The sequence below is a fragment of the Mizuhopecten yessoensis genome, unplaced genomic scaffold (assembly GCF_002113885.1).
Source record: "Mizuhopecten yessoensis strain PY_sf001 unplaced genomic scaffold, ASM211388v2 scaffold4123, whole genome shotgun sequence".
Taxonomy (NCBI): Eukaryota; Metazoa; Mollusca; class Bivalvia; order Pectinida; family Pectinidae; genus Mizuhopecten; species Mizuhopecten yessoensis.
Window position 1 is genome coordinate 1,216,293 of NW_018405387.1, and position 23,368 is coordinate 1,239,660.

A 23,368-nucleotide genomic window follows, 5' to 3' on the forward strand; every position below is an offset into this window, starting at 1 on the left:
ACATCTCAACCCATGCATCACATGTTTGATGCGGCCTACCTTTCATGGTCCATTGGTTTTGTCAGCATCTCCATCAACATTATGTTTTTGCGTTTAAGTTAGTTTCTCTGATATGTGCATTGATTGTCAAAGCGGCGCATAGACAAGACATATCAATCCAAATGGCTTGTTTCATAAATGGGTAATTTTCAAAGTGAGAACAAATAAATAAAATTACTTACTGTATATTGTGTCCTTGACAAATTATACCAGACTTATCATGTAATTACTATTTGAACATCAAAATTAATATAGAATTAAACAAGTTATCAATGCAATGACAAATTCATAAACCCTATCTTTCATTCCTAAACTCTGGTCTGTTTTCAAAGGTGTTTGTAGTGTAGAGTGGGGATCGAGTATTAAAAGTGCTGTATTATGATGTTTCACCTTCCCGTTTTACAGAGAACTCTTTTCGAGTGCCCTGGGAATTTCCGTAAGTCTCCAGCAGAAATGAAGATTGAGACAGTAGATGCAAGTCAGACTGATCAGGCTTCTGAAACAGAGGAGGAGGAAGAAGAAGACTCTGAGGAGGAAGATGCTCAGTCCGAGGAGGAAGAGAAACTGCAAGCAAAAGTTAAAACGGTGACAATCGATGTGAATGGGAAGGATGTTTCTGGTTCACCAGCTGATGAGGGGATGGACATTGGTGATGAGGATGATTTACCAGAGTTATAAGACTTATCATCTATTTTGAGTTTTCATAGTTGATGTATTTTGGGCAAAGATGTGTAGCATTGCATCTTTTACTCATTATTATTGAAGGATGACAACCACATCAAAATACTTCTTACAACTGGAAATAGTTTATATATTTTTATAGTGCAACTTTATATCACTCATTGATTTAATTCTATATTAACCCATTCACCATGAGGAACGACAATGCAATTTTAGCCATATCACTATTTTCATCATTCAACTAAAATTCTAGAGGTTTAATTTGTGTTGGTAGAGAAAAATAAACTTAGGCAAACATTTTGAAAATGCTTTAAAGTGAAAAATGTTGATGCCCACCTTTAATAGGCAAAAAATATTGAATGCATTTCATTAACGTTTTTTTTGCTACCAGTGATGTTTGAGGAATTATCAGTATGACCAAAATGATGTAAAAAGTGATAACTTCTCTGCAGTGAAGACATAGACGAATGTTTTCATTTGTCTAGGAAAATGTACCATGAAAGTGTAATATTTCTGACAGATATCCTACCATTCAGATAAAGTCATAACCAGTAAACAGCTTTTAAGGTTTTCTGTTGAATATCAAATATAATTCATAAATATGATTATTTTCATATTTTCAGTCTTTAAAAGTAACCCTGTAAAAATAAGGAATATCTCCTTTTCATGAAAAGGATGTGTCATTGTAACAGCACTTGATTGGTAATAAACAATCGGGACAACTCTGCCTTAAGGATCCCCGTACCGCTGCCCAAAAAACTAAAATATTGTATCCAAAACCTATTTTCTGTCATAACTTTAGCTTTTAACAACTATTTTTGAAAATAAAAACCACATGTGGATCTCAAATTGTTATACTGTTGCTGTAACCGAGGGGAGGTTATACTTCATGTGAGAAAAACCACAGTGCAGTGGGGTCAGGATCCTTAACAGAAGTTTCTTGTTCAGTTCTGTTATAAGCATTATTCTTTAACAATTATAATGATAACAAACTGTTCCAAATATCAAAAATATCTGACAATAAAATTGTATAAGTATCTTGAAACATTTCAGGATGATTTAATAAAGTCAGAAAGTTATAGAAGTAGAACATTTAATCTATTTGTTGTTGAAATACATAAAGGTTTGGTGTCATGTAATTGAATGGTTTATGTTTAACATTGCCAGAATTACAGATAATATGGGGGTAAAGTTTACATATCTTCATGCTGTGCTGCCTATTAGTGCCTCAATTATATGTGATTTAAGTCGGTTGTAATCGTATTTGTCCTTTCTGATTTTTGTTGTGTATGTGTCTTACTTTCACTTTCAGAACAAATCCACATGAAAAATATACTTAACATGAAATTAAACGGTAATATTTTCATATTTTCAAATACCCACACCCTGTAGTAACTAGGAGATCATTTGACCACAGGATGTAGATTTTGAGTTTGTGTGAGTTTGGACTTGATTGAGGGAGTTTCGAGGGAGATTGGTAAATTTTAATCAAAATGATGGAGTCTCCCTCCTTTTGAGGGAGGTTTGACAGCTATGTTTTTTTTCTCATTAAAATAGAGAGTAGAGATCTATCAAAACAAAACGAATTTCATGTGACATTGTAATTTTGTAATTTCCTGTAACAGGTACACGCCTTATAGGTGCTATGAAATTTGTTGTTTTTTAGGTCCAATACTTTAAATATTCAGTTTTGATAAAAATAAGTGTCTTCAGTTCAAAGTTAAAGAATTATCTTCCAATTCCAACTAAGAGTATGAATGTGTAACAAAAGTTTGATAAAAATTATTTGTTATATATCAATCTAAACAAGCAGATTTTGAGTTCCGATTTGGTCACTTTGTGTTGATGCTGTAGTTTATTTCTTTCCATTTTACTTTTCATAGAAATATTCCCTTTGACTGAGAGGTAATTTATGGAAAGTACTGCAAATGGCTCTAACAGGGTTATCATTTTTATGGGCCAGAAATATTGTACTTTGTATGATTACCAGAGTTTTGCATGATAACTGGAGTTCAATGTGGTGGATGTTTTTGTTTTTATCTCATTTCCGTACATTTTAAATTGTCTATGTATGTGTACCCTTAAATATCTAATACTTGTCTTGATTTAACATAGGCAGCTTGTAATTCGGAAATACGACCTTCATTTTATTTTTTCATTTCTTTCTAAAAAAAAACAGTCAAAATGTGACTTGTTGAGATTTTAGGGTAAATGAAATATTGATAAGAAAATATAAGAAAATTACTTTTTGTGTAAATTTGTGTGAGAAATGTGCAATGGATGAGATACAACGGTAGTGAAGTGGTTATGATAGGGAGGGCTGTGGGAGACACTGGAATACGAGTGAGTGTGTAACATGTCCGAGACAAGTGTTCAAAGTGTTATGTTTACTTTTATTAAAAAATAAAAATGATTGAAAAGTCGTAGTTTGAGTCCGTTTTTAGCTCACCTGGCTGAAGGTCAAGTGAGCTTATGTCATGGTGCGGCGTCCGTCGTCATGTCCGTTGAACATGTCCGAGACAAGTGTTCAAAGTGTTATGTTTACTTTTATTAAAAAAAAAAAATGATTGAAAAGTCGTAGTTTGAGTCCGTTTTTAGCTCACCTGGCTGAAGGTCAAGTGAGCTTATGTCATGGTGCGGCGTCCGTTGTCCGTCCTCGTCCATCAACTTTTCCTTTAAACAACTTCTTTTGAAGAATGGACAGGCCTAGAGTCATGATATTTGTCTGAAAGCTTTTTTGGTAGGAGCCCGACAAAGTTTGATAACTAAAATGACCTTGACCTACTTTCAAGGTCACAGGGGTCAAATATGTCAAAAACTTCAAACAACTTCTTCTGAAGAACTGAAAGGCATAGAATCTTTATATTTGATTGATCGCTTCCTGGGATAGAGCCTGACAAAGTTTGAGGATGAAAATGACCTTGGCCTTCTTTCAAGGTCACAGGGGTCAAATATGTCAAATGCTTCAAACAACTTTTTCTGAAAAACTGAACGGTATAGAATCTTTATATTTGATTGATCGCTTCCTGGGATAGAGCCTGACAAAGTTTGAGGATGAAAATGACCTTGGCCTTCTTTCAAGGTCACAGGAGTCGGATATGTCCAATACTTAAAACGATTTCTTCTGAAGAACTGGAAGGTATAGAACCTTAACATTTGGCTGGTTATTTCCTGGGAAAGAGCCCTACAAAGTTTGCGAATGAAAATGACCTCGACTTACTTTCAATGTCACAGCGTTCAAATATGTCAAACGGTTCAAACTACTTCTTCTGAAGAATTAAAAGGCATACAATTATAATATTTGGCTGGTGGCTTCCTGGGATAGAGCTTACCAAAGTTTGCGAATGAAAATGACCTCAACCTACTTTAGAGGTCACAGATGTCAACAACATTTTAAAGGATTTCGATGGAAGAGCTAAAAGAAATGGATTCACAAGATTTGGCTGGTAGCTTTTTGGAATAGAGCTAACCAATTTGAGAAGGAAAATGACATTGACCTACTTACAAGGTCACAAGAAAAAACATGTCAAGCAACTTCTGAAGAAGAAGAAAAAAGCATAGAATCTTATAATAATATTTTGCTGGTAGTTTCAACAGATGAAGCCATAAAAGTTTGCGAGGGAAATATTTTTAGTGCAATATAATATTTAATGAGAATATTTTGCTATGACTGCTTAAATATTCAGGTGAGCGATACAGGCCCTCTTGGGCCTCTTGTTTTTTAGCTCATCTGGCACGAAGTGCCAGTTCAGCTTATGGTATGGTGTGTTGTCCGTCATCCATCGTCCGTCAACTTTTTCTTTAAACGATTTCCTCTTAAGAACCTAGGGTCATGATATTTTGCCAGTAGGTACCTGAATTGGAGTGCTATAAAGTTTCCTCAAATAAATCTTCACCTACTTTCAGGGTCACAGGGGTCAAATATGTATATGTATAAACACCTTTTTAATAACCAGGAGGCATAGAGCAAAATATTTGGCAAGTATGAACCTGAGATTGAGTGCTATAAAGTTTCCGCAAATAAATGCCCTTGACCTACTTCCAAGGCAACAAGCGTGAAATATATAAATATCTTTAAACAACTTCTAAATAACCAAGAGACCCAGGTTGATGATATTTCCCCAGTAGTTATAATGTACCTACGATGTAGTGCTACTAATATAAGTTTCCTCAACTTAATGACCTTGACATATATTGAAAGTCACAGGAGCCAAATGTGTTTAAAGCTTTGAAAACTTCTTCTAAATAACTACGACGCATATGGCGATGATAATTTGCAAGTAGATAGTTTTTTTTCATATTGAGGAAAAGTTATGAGCCCATCACATATAATATACACTGACATGAGCCTGTATGAATTACCTTAAGTTGTTGGTGTATTTGCCTCCCTGAAATAGTGCGGTCTGATGCCGGCTTTATAGTGCTAATTCACTGAAATACCATGCCAAAGGCACCCAGCGTAGCATTCCACCCGGTCACATTGTACTGACAACAGATGAACCAGTTATTGCCATTACCCTAAATGCTGAACGTTAAGCTGGGAATAACAACTACCAATTTGATGGACTTGCATGGTATATCCCGGCCTGGATACATAACCCATCGCCTTTCTGACCTGGGCGAACGCTCAACATCAAGGCCAAAAGTGAGGTATTGCCAAAAAATAAAAGGTAAGAAAAAATGGAGAGAAATATAAAGATCCAAAATATTGCAATGAGTGCAGCAGATTTATTTTGGTCGCTTCTATGTCCCCAAATATAAGGCACAGAAGCGAATCCCCAATTCTGCAGGGAGTTCCCCCTCAATCGCCTATTACGATACATTCATTTGGTAACAGAAGGTGTAGTCTTTTTCTCGATCCATCCCTGATCTGCAGGGCTATTGTTCCACAAAGATATTTGTAATGAGTTGCTTATAATGTTCAGTTTACATGGCATTTTTAATAAGATTATTAAACGTCTTCGGTCGGCAATCGTCTTCATTCAACAGGGAGTTTATTTTTCGAGTATGTTAATATGTGAAAATGATAAAGAGTTTTAAAGAATCTAAACAAACTTTCTTGAAATTAAATAACCTTTATATCAAGTACATGTATAGTAACTAGATACTGAGCGCTCTTTGTATTTTAAACAAATATGTTCAATGCTGCTGGCCAATTTCCCGTATCAAAGATTATTAATGAATGAAATATCCTTATATTTTTTATCATGGACATCTGGTAAAAGAGGAAAATTATCCATTTTGTTACATGTTACAGTCACATTTGTTGCAAATATACTCTGTACTTTAAATTTAGTTGATGTCATTGGCGATGTAAATGACATTCCCAAGTGCATAACTGTACCTGTATTGGGAGGATTTGTGGGCTAGCTAGTGTGCGCGCATCTCTTCGTCAACGGCTATGTAAATTAACGTGTTGAGTATCGGGTGCTCTGCACCTTGGTTTTACCTGGACACTCGGACTTAACTGTTCACGTGTTAGTTCAGGTATGTATCAGAAAATTAATATCATTATATCAATCCAGAAATATATTCAGTTTGATATGATATTGACTTTAATGGACTCATGACTAATTCTTATTATTACGATGATACGTGTTTTAATCTTTTTCAGAAGTATATTTTGCATTAAGTGAAATAGTTAATACAATTTAGTGAAGTAGTTAGCACAATTTAGTAACGTAGTTAGCAAAATTATATCTCTTAAGCGATCAGAATTTAATCAATAAATCTGCATAACTTAATAAAAAATATTACGAAATATGTGTATTGTCTCCGTTTTATACTGTAATTTCGATCTACTGTATACATAATGACTTATGTAATGATCTGGTTTGCTGATGAACTTAACAATTAAGGATGATATAGAACATAAACATGAAACCAAAAAGTAAATGTTATGGTCACTGTATCATATATAAATATTGTTCAAGCAGAATTTCCATGAAGATAAATTGACAAATTAAACGAAACTTATTGATGTTTGATTAAAATTCCACACTTGCATATATGGTACTGAGGATAACGTCATATTACGTCAGTTTGGAGACGCAAACAACGTCAGTGGTGATATACAAAATATGAGCTGAATGTAAGTACATCGTTATTGTGTTGGGTATACGTACAATGTACAATGCACACTCACAATTCAAAAGCGGGATGGGCACGTAATCCCTCAGTATCATTTATACAAGTGTGGACTTTTACTCAAACAACAATAAATCTCGCTCAATTTGTCATTTCCACATTTCCATATATGATAATAGCCCGAGTTTTCTCTGGTCCTGACACCAGAATTAGACATGTTGACAGATATGTGTCTGGTGTGGGGCCAGAACGCACTGCTATATGCTATATGACACCAGACATCTGTCAGGGTCAGAGGAAACTCGGGCTAATATGATAGCCGAGTGATCACGTGATAGTTTCAGAGTGCATATTACTATTGTTGAGATTATCAATTTTATCATGAAACATAGCATGCAGGAGCAACCATGTGAAACCATGACACTGTATCTTGTTTCCGTGTCACAGTTGGTCATTATAAATGTATGTAAGGGAGAAAATGGCCATTGTCTCACGTGTCAATTGAACTTAGAACAGCTTTACTGTTTTGGGGTAGAATTTCATGAACACGCCTGCCTGTAGTTTTCATAATACAGTAAATTTCGCTCAATATCAAATCTCATTTGACAGAGGGAAATATTACATTAACCAGTATGTAACATGAAGAGAAAATGTATGTTTCTGACTACTTCAGCTGTCAAAACCCGGAAATGACCATATTTATATGTCCAAGTGATATGGTTTTGCAAAGAAGATCATTTTGGAAAAAATATCTTTATATTTTATATTATTTATCATGGACATCTGGTAAAAGAGTAAAAATATCCTTTTTGTTACATGTAACAGTCACACTTGTTGTAAATATACTCTGTATTTAATTTACTATAACATGATAAGGGAACATTACAAAATGTTTCCTTAAAAGGACCACAGCTTATAATTATCTTTGTATAAGTACAGAGAAAAAAACATGAACAGGAAAAATTAAATGTTCACAGCCTAATGTGGTTTGACTCTCTAGATATAATTGAAAGTATATATTTTCCGGATTTTTTTTATATGTAAATAATAAGGAAGAATACATGAATAGCCAAATGAATAATATTTATTAACAAATAATATGACACGGATGAGTTTTTAGGTCACCTGAGCTTTAGCTCAAGTGACCTATTGCTATCCGTTTTCGTCCGTCGTCGTTCGTCGTCCGTCGTCCGTTAACATTTTACATTTCAAACTTAAAGTCAAGTTCTGCTGGACCGATTGAACTGAAAGTTGGTAGGAATGATCGCCTCATGGTCCTGACAAAGTGTTGTTATTTTTCGGGTCGATCAGAAATCCAATATGGCCGCCACGGCCGCCATTTTGAAAACCTATTTCAAACTTAAAGTCAAGTTCTGCTGGACCGATTGAACTGAAAGTTGGTAGGAATGATCGCCTCATGGTCCTGACAAAGTGTTGTTATTTTTCGGGTCGATCAGAAATCCAATATGGCCGCCACGGCCGCCATTTTGAAAACCTATTTCAAACTTAAAGTCAAGTTCTGCTGGACCGATTGAACTGAAAGTTGGTAGGAATGATCGCCTCATGGTCCTGACAAAGTGTTGTTATTTTTCGGGTCGATCAGAAATCCAATATGGCCGCCACGGCCGCCATTTTGAAAACCTATTTCAAACTTAAAGTCAAGTTCTGCTAGGCCGATTGAACTGAAACTTTGTAGGAATGATCAGCTCATGGTCCTGACAAAGTGTTGTTATTTTTTAGGTCAATCAGAAATCCAATATGGCCGCCACGGCCGCCATTTTGAAAACCTATTTCAAACTTAAAGTCAAGTTCTGCTGGACCGATTGAACTTAAAGTTTGTAGGAATGATAGACTCATGGTCCTGACAAAGTGTTGTTATTTTTCGGGTCGTTCAGAAATCCAATATGGCCGCCACGGCCGCCATTTTGAAAAACTATTTCAAACTTAAAGTCAAGTTCTGCTAGGCCGATTGAACTGAAACTTTGTAGGAATGATCAGCTCATGGTCCTGACAAAGTGTTGTTATTTTTCGGGTCAATCAGAAATACAATTTGGCTGCCATGGCCGCTATTTTGCTACTAAATTCTAATAGGCCGATCTCACTTAAAATTGGTCTAGGAATGATCAGCTCATGGTCCTGACAAAGTTAAGTTAACATTATACTATTTTTTACTCAAATTGGTACATATTTCAACAACAACAAAAAAAAATACTGTAGACTCAGGTGACCGTTAAGGCCCATGGGCCTCTTGTTCTTCCTCAGTATGACCTTTGGTATACTTAAGGCGGACATTTTTAATGAAACAGGAAGCTGATGCATTTCTCCAGGTTTCTTAATTTCTTAAAATGACAAGGGTATAACTTAGTTAGTTACTAGATAGAATTGAAAGTATATATTTTCCGGATCTTTATGTGGTAAAACAGAACAGAATGGTGGGTCTGGCTCCTTTGGGGGCTGATGGACGGGGCACAATAGGGGAAATACAGCAAATTATTCTTGTAAATCCTTCTTCTTCTGTAGGAATGAAAGGATTTGGTCCATATTTGGTCAGAAGCATCCTTGGGGAAGGGGAACAAAGTTTGTATAAATGGTGGGTCTGGCCCCCCTGGGGGCTGATAGGCGGGGCACAATAGGGAAATATAGCAAATTATTCTTTAAAATCCTTCTTCTTCTGTAGGAATGAAAGGATTTGGTCCATAATTGGTCAGAAGCATCCTTGTGGGAAGGGAAACAAAGTTTGTATAAATGGTGGGTCTGGACCCCTGGGGGTTGATTGGTGGGGCCCAATGGGGGAAATATAGCAAATTATTCTTTAAAATCCTTCTTTTTCTGTAGGAATGAAAGGATTTGGTCCATATTTGGTCTGAAGCATTCTTTGGGGAAGGGGAACCAATTTTGTATAAACGGTGGATCTGGCCCCCCAACTGCCTGAGCGGTGGGGCCCAATAGGGGAAACATAGCAAAATATTTTTTTAAATCCTTCTTCTTCTGTAGCTATGCAAGGATTTTGTCCATATTTTGTGTGGAGCATGCTTGGGTAGTGGGGAACCAATTTTGCATAAACTATGGGCCTGGCTCCCCAGGGGCCTGATAGGCGGAGCCCAATAGGGGAAACATAGCAAATTATTCTTTAAAAACCTTCTTCTGTAGGAATGAAAGGAGTTGGTCCATATTTTGTCTGAAGCATCCTTGGGTTAAGGGGAACCAATTTTGTATAAACCATGGGGATGGCTCCCAAGGGGCCTGAGGGTCGGGGCCCGATAGGGGAAACATGGCAACTTATTCTTTAAAATCCTTCTTCTTCTGTAGGAATGAAAGGATTTGCTCCATATTTGGTCAGAAGCATCCTTGGGGGAAGGGGAACAAAATTTTTTTAAACCATGGGTCTGGCCCCCAGGGTCCTGAGGGGCGGGGCTAAATGAGGAAAACATAGCAAATTATTCTTTTAAATCCTTCTTCTTCTGTAGGAATGAAAGGATTTGGTCCATATTTAGTCTGGAGCATCCTTTGGCTAAGGGGACTTAATTTTGTATTAGCAGTAGGTGTGGTCTCCGAGGGGGGCAGAAGGGCGGGGCCAAATAGGAGAAATAGAGGTAAAACCTTTAAAATCGTTCTCCGACCATCGAGATTAAGGGATTTTATCCTTATTTAGTGTGGAGCACCCATGGGTGACGGTGACTCAATTTTGTATAATTGGTGGGTATGACCCCTGTAGGGCCATATGGATGGGGCTCTGTTTGAAGTTTGTTCTCTATTTCTCAATTACTGGATGGATCTTTCTGAAATTTCATATGTACTAACAGCACCTACCATGGAGTACTATATCTTTACTTCATACCAATTACTTTAATTATATTCAGATGAGCGATACAGGCCCTCTGGGTCTCTTGTGTTATGACAGTCACAAGTGCATAACTGTACCTGTATTGGATAATAAATTGACTGGTAGGATTTGTGGGCTAGCTAGTGTGCGCACATCTCTTCGTCAACGGCCTTGTAAATGAACGTGTTGAGTATCGGTTGTTCTGCACCTTGGTTTTACCTGGACACTCGGACTTAACTGTTCACGTGTTAGTTCAGGTATTTATCAGAAAATTAATATCATTATATCAATCCAGAAATAAATTCAGTTTGATATGATATGGTTTCCTGATGAACTTAACAATAAGGCTTGATAGAACATAAACATGAAACCAAAAAGTAAATGTTATGGTCACTGTATCATATATAAATATTGTTCAAGCAGAATTTCCATGAAGATAAATTGACAAATTAAACGGAACTTATTGATGTTTGATTAAAATTCCACACTTGCATATATGGTACTGAGGATAACGTCATATTACGTCAGTTTGGAGACGCAAACAACGTCAGTGGTGATATGCAAAATATGAGCTGAATGTAAGTAAATCTTTATTGTGTTTGGTATACGTACAATGTACAATGCACACTCAAAATTCAAAAGCGGGGTGGGCACGTAATCCCTCAGTATCATTTATACAAGTGTGGACTTTTACTCAAACAACAATAAATCTCGCTCAATTTGTCAATTCCACACTTCCATAAATGATAATAGCCCGAGTTTCCTCTGGTCCTGACTCCAGAATTAGACATATTGACAGATATGTGTCTGGTGTGGGGCCAGAGCGCACTGCTATATGACACCAGACATCTGTCAGGGTCAGAGGAAACTCGGGCTAATATGATAGCCGAGTGATCACATGAGAGTTTCAGAGTGCATATTACTATTGTTGAGATAATCAAATTTATGATCAAACATAGTATGCAAGGAGCAACCATGTGAAACCATGACACTGTATCCTGTCTTCGTGCCACACTCGGTCATTATAAATGTATGTAAGGGAGAAAATGGGCATTGTCTCACGTAGAACAGCTTTACTGTTTTAGGGTAGAATTTCCTGAACACGCCTGCCTGTAGTTTTCATGATACAGTCAGTTTCGGTTAATACCAAATCTCATTTGACAGAGGGACACGGCGTTTTCTTTATAAACAGTGAAATTATCGTGTTTTATTTGTGTATTTCATTAAAATACGCAGCTTAATCACTTGTAGTAGAAATTGGTACAGTTTAATGGCAGATGATGTAGAGGCTGATTGGATGCTTTGCGCTTTGAAACAGTCTGTGTCAATAACTGCGGACAGTAACACATTTTAAACTATCTACTAAAAGTATCCTTAGTACAGTGACCCTTTAAAATGGCTTAGTAAAGCTTATAACCGTTTTAATTTTATCTTGTCTTAAAAATGTTTTTACAATATATGCATTAAGACAGTCCACTATACATAAACTATTGTCTTTCGAAAGTTGTTCGAACACAAGTTAGGTAAATATATTCCTGGCCTCGTTTGTTTAAACAGTTCACCAATATGTATCTTTTACACCATCGACTGGATGTTGTCTACATGTAGTAGATGTATTGGTTGAACACACTGGTCAGTAAGTTACCCTAATAAAGTCGCAGTAGATAGCGTCAATAGTTTCAGATCCTTGATTGTTTGGTTGTTGGGTACTCTAAAACCTTTTTCACATCCCATGTTCTGTTATATCACAGTTAGGCAAGTCTAATATCGAACACGCTTTCATAAACTTTGTTACCAACGAACTTGTGTGAAGTGCCCCCTTGGATGTTTACAATAGCAGATATAGCCGACCGAGCTGAATTAAAAACATTAGCGCAAAGAAGAATTCAATAACCCATTTTACATCCAGAGAAAGGGGATTGACACATTGTTAGTCACAAAAGAGCAGCCACTTTTTGTGATGTCCTATATTGGCCTTTTGTAGGAGTCGAGAAAGCCATATTGGCATGAGTATGATCCGACAACAAAGTGAAAATTTTACAAAGGTAGGGTCTATGGAGATTTAACATTAGCGTCGGCCCCCGCTTGTAATTTCAAAACAAGATAATTACAAAAAGGTATGGGTATAGGAAGCTTAAATAAGGAACCGTTAGTTTCAGAATTCATTTTAGGATAAATGGGACCTCATTGACTTTCACCTATGTGGATGTTAAAGGTGCGGTAACACAATTCCTCCTAGAACACTTAAATGAAATAATTACTATAAAATTATATCATCCTCGTTTGCAACATATTCCTACTTTCATTTTGATACCGAATAATACACTATATCAAAAAAGAATCTTTTTATTGAAGATTTAAGCAGAAAAGTATGTGAAATTCCATTATTAATGAGAAAATTTCCATTTTCGGCACGTCAATTTACATTGTTCTAAAACCAGTCTATATCTCATACTTGTTTAAAAGTTGGCTACCAATAATATCTTTCAACATCAGGAATTTCAAGAAAATTGACAACCGGTAAATTTGTCATATAACACTTTTGATTCAAAAAACGAAAAACATAACTTTCTTTCCACTTTTCCTTTAACTTGTGTTTCTTCATGACTAAAAGTCCTTTGGTCTTGATATTTGGTAAGTAGGTTGTTCCTGTGAATTGGTTTAAATTTAGTAAATGTTGATGATTTTGCCCTTCGTTCAAGGTCACAAAAATAAAATGTGCTGAAATATTTGTTTGTATGGGGAGTCAGACAATGATACCTTTCATTGCTTTTTTTGTTTAGAGTTAACGATAAAAAATAATGAATTATTCCTCCATTTTTTGTTTAATGAATGGGGAATAGGCCAAATAAAATAATAACTAGAGCTGTTAGCGAAAGACTAACTAATACCCCCACAACTATATAACCCAGAACTGTAAGCTAAAGGCTAATTAAGGCAAATCATTGCAANGACATACTTCATGTACTCCCTCACCAGGCCAAAAAATACTTTCATCCCAAATCTTGTTAGCCCCGATGAGCCAGCTTTGCTTATGTCGTCCTAGTAGTTAAGGAAGAGTTGTCAAGACAAATATTTTTTAACAAAGGACCATAACTCCTTAAAAAGGGTCGAAATGAAAAAGTACTACCCTGATGCAAGTACCCTGATGCAGGACATTAGGGGGTAATTACTATATCTGTAAACATTCATTGAAATCGGCCCAGTAGTTTATGAGGCAGACAAGGTTCTTTTTCTACAAAGGGCCATAATTCCTTTTTAAAGGTCTGGAATGAAAACATACTATCTGGATGCACTTTGGCATGGTGCAGTTACCATAATCTGTAAACTTTCGTGGAAATTGGTTCCATAGTTTTGGAAGGCCCATTACTCCGTAAAAAAGGATCATATTGAAAAAAATAATACCTGGATGCACACCATCAGGTGGAAGTTATTATATCTGAAAACTTTCGTTGAAATTGACTCCTTAGTTTTGGAGGACATGTCTGGACAAGAATTGTTCATCAAAGGGCCATAACTCTGTAAAAAAAAGATCAGAATGAAAACATAATACCTGTATGCATAATTTCTGGTAGTAGTTATCATATCTGGTAACTTTCGCTGAAATTGGTCCTTACTTTAGAAAGAGTTGTGCGGACAATATTTTTTTTACGGACAGACAGACAGACAGACAGACAGACAAGCTGATTCCAGTATACCTCCTAACTTTGTTGCAGGGGGTATAATAAAGTGTATAATAGTTTTACTATTAAGATTATTTGCCATTTAAACCTGACTACAATATTTCGGTTACAAAACAATATTCCAAGCAAAACGAACTCCTGATTACATATGCCCTTCCCATTTTCCAGTAACTCTATGGAAAGTCAGCCTGCTGTTACTGGACAGTAACTGCAGTCTACATTATCTGGTCACATGACCACAGTTTCCGTGACGTCAGAGTTACATGTAGCAACCACTCCCACCGTACGATATAGCCGCCTTGTTAGTGTCGCCATTAAAAAATGTAACCGGGCGACAACAAAAGTAAGAACTTCCCTACCTATTCTGGATGTCTTCATTCTTCGCAAAATGCGTCATAGTGCGACTTGTATGAACCAAACGACAACACTAACAAGGCGGCTATATCGTACGGTGGGAGTGGTTGCTACATGTAACTCTGACGTCACGGAAACTGTGGTCATGTGACCAGATAATGTAGACTGCAGTTACTGTCCAGTAACAGCAGGCTGACTTTCCATAGAGTTACTGGAAAATGGGAAGGGCATATGTTATCAGGAGTTCGTTTTGCTTGGAATATTGTTTTGTAACCGAAACATTGTAGTCAGGGCGTTAACTGTAAATATCCTTGGAAACCATGAAAGTGTTAAAGCCATTCTTTGCAAGATTACTGTGATTTTATATCACAATGTAAGTGGTAATCATGATTTAGAGGTTTCGTTTATGGCAGAGGAAAAGTCTGTCGATAAGTAAATGATTAGTTTGTTATAATCGATGAATGTATATTTGATTTGTTGGAAGTATAGGTTTGTGTTCCATGTGTGGTGATTTAATTTGCATGACGTGACCGGTTCAGACCGCAAGCCAAGTAACATAACAATATGGCAGCGCGTTACTTTCGCTTTGCTGGAACGAGACGAATTTTTTGAAATAATTCAGTCGTTAGAATACACGTTTGGGATTTATTGTCGGACACCTTATGATGCTATTTGGTAACTCTTGAGCAGTTAATTAACTGACATCTGACTGAATAATTCGTTACATACCAGCTGTATTCTGTATATAATCCAGGGACCATTCAAGTATTGCGTTGGGGGTAGACGTACATATACTAGTCTTTAATAGGTGTGGCTAGTACACTATATATGCACATGTGGATAAACGGATTCCTGATTATACAATTTAAAGATGTATACATACTTGCAAACCAACTTTCCCTTTTTTGGAGAGAGGCTCCCGATTTTGACTTCCCACCCCTGTTAATTTCAAAACGTTGGCAAGTATGTGTGTTTACGACATTTTGTATTTGTTATTTGATACAAATATACTGGTGACAGATCTGTGCACGACCAGACCTGATTCGAACCTGGGACCCTCTGAACTCGAGACAGAAGTTCTAGCAATTGAGCTACCTGGTCACTGAAGCTTGACCGGCCAGTTCAGTTCAGCTACATTCTTCCCTCCTCTTTCTAAGTCTTCACCCCCAACGACAACTATTTTACATTAACCCAGATTGGGGTATTCCCTTGTCAAGCATTAACCCAGTGCTTGAAGCAAGGGTTGGAAAACTTTAAATGTAGGCCCTAGTCATTTATTTGTATCATATTGCCTCCTAATAATTATAATTATAATAATACACAACAATTGATTTAGCGCCCTATCAAGCTTTACAGTGCATAGACATGTATATATATCCTTATGTGTATTAATGTGTGTGCTGAAGATGTAATGTGTTCTGTTTTTAGTGGGACCGTGCTTCCAACGGCATCATTTATAGCGCCATCTCACTTGAATGCTACAGCACAGATACCGCAACATCCACCCCAGACCAATTTATACTCCACCTGGGTTGTTGGAGTTGTGTGGGCAGGAGAAAAACCCTTTCTATGAATATCCATGCGTATGACGACTTCGGGTATCGAACTCTGGCCGCCTGCGTAGAAGGCCAGAGTGATAATCACTCATTACCAAATAGTCACATTCCCATTAGCCGCCACCTAATATATGAACCCTTGTACCCATTATCCCTCCTACTTTGTCTTGTGTAAGGGACAGACTTCTTTTGTATTCATTTATATCAAGTCCATAGTTTGATGAGCAGGGCCTGGAAACTTCAACATGAGTATTACGCACTCTTTAGCATTTCAGTTTTTAATACAATAAAAACGTGACATAAGGGTTTAAATGAAAAACTACAATTACTATATTAAATTCTCGAACAAAGATCCAGAGGACCATTCACTAACGGTTTGAAATTGAAGTTTTTGAATTCAATTCAAAATTGATCATCAGCAATATATAATTATAGCGTGTTTTGCAACTTCTACTCGATATAATAGATGATGTCCGCCATTTTGATAACAAACTATATTCTTCTGCAGAATATAACCAGTTAAAAGATAAGTCCCATGACTAAATTGTTTCAGCACAAGATCTACCCGATTGCCACAAGTCTAAGTGTAGTCTGAGTATTACCTAGTCACAATACAAAACATCATACTTTTGAGCATGTCCGGACAAGTATTTTCCAACAAAGGGCCATTGCTCCTTAAAAAAGTTTCAACCTTAAGTGTTCTCCAGAAAAAATACTTTGGCAGAATACATATTCATGAGTTATTACTGCTGCACATAACTTTAAAACATGCGTTTTATTATCAAATGTTTTGGTATGATACAAAAACAGAAAAAGTATCAGTATTTACCATAATAAACATTGATAATCAAAACTCAATGTTTATGTGAAATTGGGCATTGATCATGTTTGTCATGCTAAAAAAGTACTTTACCGGTTTTGACATTACATGAAAATGATTCTGTAGACAGAATACATGCATGGAAAGTTTTTTAAGAAGTTTTAAATATAGATTACCATTGTAACTATATATAGTTAAATTTACAATGTTGGTTATATTTTAAATTTTGTTAGAATTTGGCATGTTTTTCTCAAAGTATCACATCACTTACTTCATGTATACCAATATAACATATCTAGTATCAAAATAACAGTAATTTTATACACAATACACTATCATAATTTATTTTCAAAATAACAACACCTGTGACATGTATCTGTCATTTTGTTAGGAAACCCCCCTTCACTCAACCTGGTGTTATACAAGGAGGTCCACTACGGTTATCAGTAGTAATTATGAATAATCATTTATGCAGTAATTGATCATTTTTATATATCTACATATGGCAAAAGAATAAAAGAAATCAAAGTGGGGGCCAAATGTTGACCCCACCTTTACAGCATTTACCACATTCCTAAGGTAGAAAAAGGCAATTTCAAACTAGAAACAAATTATTAAGATATATCTTCAAATTTCAAAACAATCCTAATTAATAGCCAAATATTTTGTCTGAAATGTCACAATTTCAAGTTTTATCAATTAAAACAAACGGCAATATACCAGCTAATATTAAACAAAATCCTATAATTTTACAAAAACTTCAAATTTTATCTCAGAATGAATTCGGTTATCTTCTATGACTTTGTATCTCAATAAAGAAGTGCAATACTGTTAATCTTCATTTTATTGAAAAAAAGTGTATTTTGGAAACATATTGATATTTCTGATATTTCAGCATTTCTTGTATTTTCTTGGATGTTAACATGTAGGGGGTTATTATTAAAAGGCATATAGTTAGGGGGCTAGAAGTAGCAGGGCCATTACTATGCAATACTGCAAATTTGCTCTTTTTGAAAAAACAAATGTATTTTCTATAAATGTTGATTTTTCTTAATTTTCACCATTTCCTTATTACTAAGGTGGAAAATAGTCAAATTCCACAAGGAACAAAATTTTCTGATACAGGATATCTTCAAACAAAAACTGCAAATTGTCATCTTAGAAAGATACTTGGTTATCTTCTCTGAAGTTCGTCTGACTTTAAAACGGTGCACTTATTGAAAAAAAATTGATCGGATAAAAGTTGTTGTTTTTATTAAAGGGCCTGTTTCCAGTAATGTTAATTCTCCATAGGAGCCTGCCCCCGTATAATTTCTTATCTAGCTCAACTACTGTTTTTTTCTTTTCCGAAGAATAATTTTTCACCTTTCCGACACCCAGATTTCATAATTTCAGTGAAAATGTATTTTTATAAAGTTTTATAACCCTCGACCATTACAAACACAGGTAAAGAAATTCCGACAAAACTTGAAATAGTTTTCCATGCGGCAACGGAGTGCATATGTCGAAAGTATGTTTGGGGCTCGATATGAAAGATCCCCGTTACCATGTGACTAACCAAACTTATAAATATAGGTATTATACAATCGCCCGTAGCTATGAACACTCCCGTAAATGCGAAAACCAACCAAAATCATAAGGAACACATAAGGGACTTGTGAAGTAACCATCTTGGATTTTTTTTAATGAAAAAGTGTTTCTCTCACTTTTTTTCATATCTGTGTACATATTCTCAACATACCGAGCAAATACTCTCGTTTTTTTGTTAATTATCTAAAGAAAGTCGAAAATCGGCAATTCAACCATAGGCTAATTCAACCCAACATTTGAAAATGTTCCACCACTTACATTTTGATGATTTTTCCTCTCATCAATAGCATATTACGTACTGTTTAATAGGATAAAAATTGGTTTGCATCCAACGCCCATAAAAGGGTGTATTCTCTAAAAAACACAGTTTTTGTGTCTAAAATGTTATCATCGAAAATGGCATTTTTGAGATTGTTTCTTCCATAAAACAGCCAAATGGCGCGATGGAAACATGATTTTTTGTCACAATCATGCCATGAATGTATTCTTTACGGTGACCATCATTTGATTAGATTTTCATTAATATTTTACATAACATGCACATTTTATCAACACTTAGACAGCTTCTGAAAGGTACAACTTTGAGGAGCCATAAAAAACAAACCAAGTGACCTAAATCTTTATACTTTATAGATTTGTGACCACAACGGCATGGGCAATGCACCACCAACAGGAAATTTGAATCAGAGAAGGGGCCGTTTTGGAAACCGGCCCTTTCAGCATTTTCCAGATTTCCTTAGGTAGAACATGAAACTGGTCGAGATTCCTACTCTTTACCCGTACATGCATAAGAGACATACTCAATCATACTTTCTATATTGGTCCAGAGTCTGGCTCTCTGAATCCCTCCCAAGGGACTCCCTCCCATGTTAACATGGAAAGAGTCGAGATCCGTATCCAATACACGTAACCATATATGCAATTGCATTGTATGAACAGATGAATACAGGTATACTCATGTTCATGACTTAATCCAGGGTTCATAACATGCTAATGGAAATGGCTGAAATACGAAAGGCAACTCTATTACCATATACACATATATATACCAATTAACCAGATTTGCTTTGAAACATCCTTGATACCAGGAAGAATGAGAACAAATTGGGGATACATTAGCAATATTATTTTGAATGAGAAAACTTTGCCTCAATTGTTTAAATATCAAGATGAACAATACAAGACTCTTGCTCCATGAAAAAATATCCATCTGTTTGTCATTCAACCCTAGGTCAAGGTCAAAGGTCAGATTTGTTGTCAGAGTCATACATTTTGAACATTGAAGATATTGTAATAAACTTAGGGAACATAAATCGGTGAATTTGGTCAGGAGCATCATATGGCAAAGAGGACTAATTTTATATAACCAGAGGATGTTCCCACACTCCTTCAGGGCAAAGGGGTGGGACCAAATACAGGAAAAAGAGGTAACACTTCAAAAAATGAAGGCATCCCTTTTAGGCTGAGGGGCAGGGCCCAATAGGAGAAATAAGGGTAAATCTTTAAAAAAAAAATATCCTTCTGTCCTAGTAGAGGGTTTTTAAATCAATTTGAGACTGGATCAGCTTTGGGCAAAGGGGATTCAGTTTTGTTTGAACGGAGGTTGTTACCCCCACTGGGGGCAGAGGGGCAGGGCAAAATAGCTGCTATAAAGAATTATTTTAATTCTTCTGTACTTATGGAGTGATTTTAACCAAATTTAGTCTAGAGAATCTTGTGCTCAGGGGATTGAGTTTTGTATAAATGGAGGGTGTGGTTGCAATGGGGGCAAAGGGACTGTTCCCAAAAGGAGACATACAGGAAAGTCATTTGTTGAAAGCCCCACTCTTTATCCATATCTACCCATACTCAACATAATTAGAGGAATATATTCATGTTACCATAGTTAGCTCTGTGGTTTACTTGCTCTTTAAAAAGGTGGGATGGAAAAGAGAACTGATAATCCCCATACCACATGATATGCATATCACATGATATGTCCCATACATATATCAAATGATCTAATGCCACTTGTATTACGAGAGGTCCAGAGGGCCTGTATCGCTCACCAGGATATTTAAGTAATCATGGGAATATTCTCTATAAAAATACTTTTGCAAATATTTCCATATAAAAATGTTCCAGACTATATGTTATATTATACTACTCTTTCCAAGCATGCTACTTGTCAAATATCATCACCAAGGGAGATTGCGGAAAAAGTTGTTTCAAGATATTTACATATTTGACCCCTGTGACCTTGAAAGTAGGTCAATGTCATTTATTTGAGAACAAATTATATCACTATGTCCCTGGTACCTACAGGCTGAATATCTAGACCTCTTGGTTATTCAAAAGAAGATGTTTAAACGTTTATAAAACTTTTAACTCCTGTGACATTGAAAGTACGTAGAGGTAATTTATTTGAGGAAACTTTATATCTCTCCGTCTCAGGTACCTACTAGCCAAGTAACAGTATACGGGCCTTCTGGTTATTCTGAATAAGATGTTCAAATGTGTCAAACACATTTGACCCTTATGGTCTTTAAAGTGGGTCAAAGTAAGCTTTTTTAGGAAACTTTATAGCATTACATGCCAGGTACCTACTGGCCAAGTATTATTACTCTGGGCCTACTTGTTGTTCAAAAGAAATTGTTCAAAGGATTTCACATATCTAATCCTTGTGACCTTGAAAGTCAATTAAGGTTATTTCTTTGATGAGATTTTATAGCAATTTATCCCAGGTGCCTATTGGCCAAATATCATGGCCCTAGGTTTACTAGTTCTTAAGAAGAAGATGTTCAAAGAAAAAGTCGACGGACGAGGGATGGATGATGAACAACACACCGTATCAAAAGCTGGGAAGCTAAAAAACAAGTTGTCCAATGGGTCTGTATTGATCACCTTTATTGAGTATCATTGGCAATCACATTTCTGACCTTGAAATTGGGTAAAGTCAAGTCACCAGGAGAGATACCACTGTTGATGCTCTAGGTGATGGTGGAATCTCTCATGGTGGGGTTATACTGTATCAGTCCTGCTGATGACATCCTACTCATACTGTTCTTATTAGTAAGAAAAAGAAATATAAAAATGGAAGCTAAGTCTACAAGGCAATACTTAAGTACTGAAGGTGACATGCTGGAACATATGAGAAAACACAATCCTAGGTATTTTTACAGAAAGTTTTCTGAGAAAAAAAGGTAATTCGCCGTTACTGACAGGCGAGCAACTGTATGATCATTTTAAAAATTTGTCAAATGTACAAAACGATGACGACTCAATTCAACAGGACAACATTTTCATTGATAAAGATATTATGTATGATGAACTAGATGCACCGATTATTTTTTAATGAAGTAATGGACTGGATGGTTTGTTAAATGAATGGTTTATTAACTGTAAAGAATTACTCCTTCCCAATTTGTGTATGTTGTTGAACAATATTTTAGAAGCCGGGTGTTTTCCTGCAAATTGGTCATCTGCTATCATTATTCCTGTTCATAAAAAAGGTACACGTAATGACCCTAATAACTTTTGAGGCATCAGTTTAATAAGCTGTCTTAGTAAACTTTTTTAATTCTATACTTAATAAACGTATTTTAGATGTTTGTACAAAATATGATATTTTAACAGATGCTCAATTCGGATTTCGTCCGGAAGTGAGTACGATACATGCTATATTTGCATTTCATACTATTATAACAAAAACATTGTCATCTAGGAAAAGATAGTATTGTTGTTTTGTAGATTTTCGCAAAGCGTTTGTTTTTGTCGACAGGTTAAGCTTATGGCGCAAGTTGACTAGGCTTGGTATTCGAGGGAAAATGTTGTCTGTTATTAAGTCGCTTTATAAATCAGTGAAATCCTGTGTTTCAATGAATGGGAAATGCTTTTTTGAAAACAGTCTCGGTTTATTGCAAGGGGGATTTTTTTTTTTACCATTACTGTTTTCACTTTTTGTTAATAATTTTGAAATGTCCTTTATTGAAAAAGGTGCAGCATATTACGACTTCGGTGAGTTAAGTTTGTTTCTGTTAATGTACGCAGATGATTTGGTTATTTTTTCGGAATCTTTACAGGGCCTGCAGACTCTTCTTGGCAGCCTTTTTGAATACTCTACAAAATGGAGTTTAACTGTAAATATGGAAAAAAAACAAAAATTGTAGTTTTTAGAAAAGGTGGAAGATTACATAATGATGAAAAATGGTATTACAAAGGAAGTAAAGTCGAATGTGTGGATCAATTTCCTTACCTAGGTGTTATTCTAAATTACAATAATAAATTCACTTCTATCCAAAAACAATTAGCTATCAAAGGACGAAAAGCTATGTTTGTATTATTTTCAAAGTGTTCATTATTAAACTTAAATGTAAAAACTATGCTACACCTTTTCGATACATATGTAAGCAGTATCCTTTTTATGCAAGTGAAATGTGGTGTATGCACAAAGCTCCAGAGATTGAACATGTACATTTACATTTTTGTAAGAAATTACTTAAAGTGAAGAAATCGGACAATAACAACAATGTATATCTTGATTTGGGACGATTACCTCTAGTTTGTATGAGAAAAATTAGAATGATGAAATATTGGTTTAAGATCTTAAAATCTAAAAAATTTATCATATCCACTTCCTATAGTTTTTTTTATTAAAATGTTGTAATAAAAACGATTTCAACTGGGCTAAAGCAGTAAGAGATGAATTGAATAATCTAGGTCTTAGTGAGTTTGGTTAAATCCATGTTTTTCTCAG

At 35.8% G+C, this 23,368-nt stretch overlaps 1 protein-coding gene across 3 annotated transcripts in view; it reads left to right on the plus strand.

Annotated features, from left to right (window-relative positions):
- Positions 1–3,140, plus strand: part of LOC110448667 (SMC5-SMC6 complex localization factor protein 2-like) — a 44,171-nt gene extending 41,031 nt beyond the window's left edge. For all 3 annotated transcript variants that reach the window (XM_021495046.1, XM_021495044.1, XM_021495045.1), the window contains one exon: positions 445–3,140. In XM_021495046.1, the coding sequence (XP_021350721.1) occupies positions 445–717 (273 nt within the window). In that variant the 3' untranslated portion in view covers positions 718–3,140. The remainder of the gene's footprint in view (positions 1–444) is intronic.
- The last annotated feature ends 20,228 nt before the right edge of the window (positions 3,141–23,368 follow it).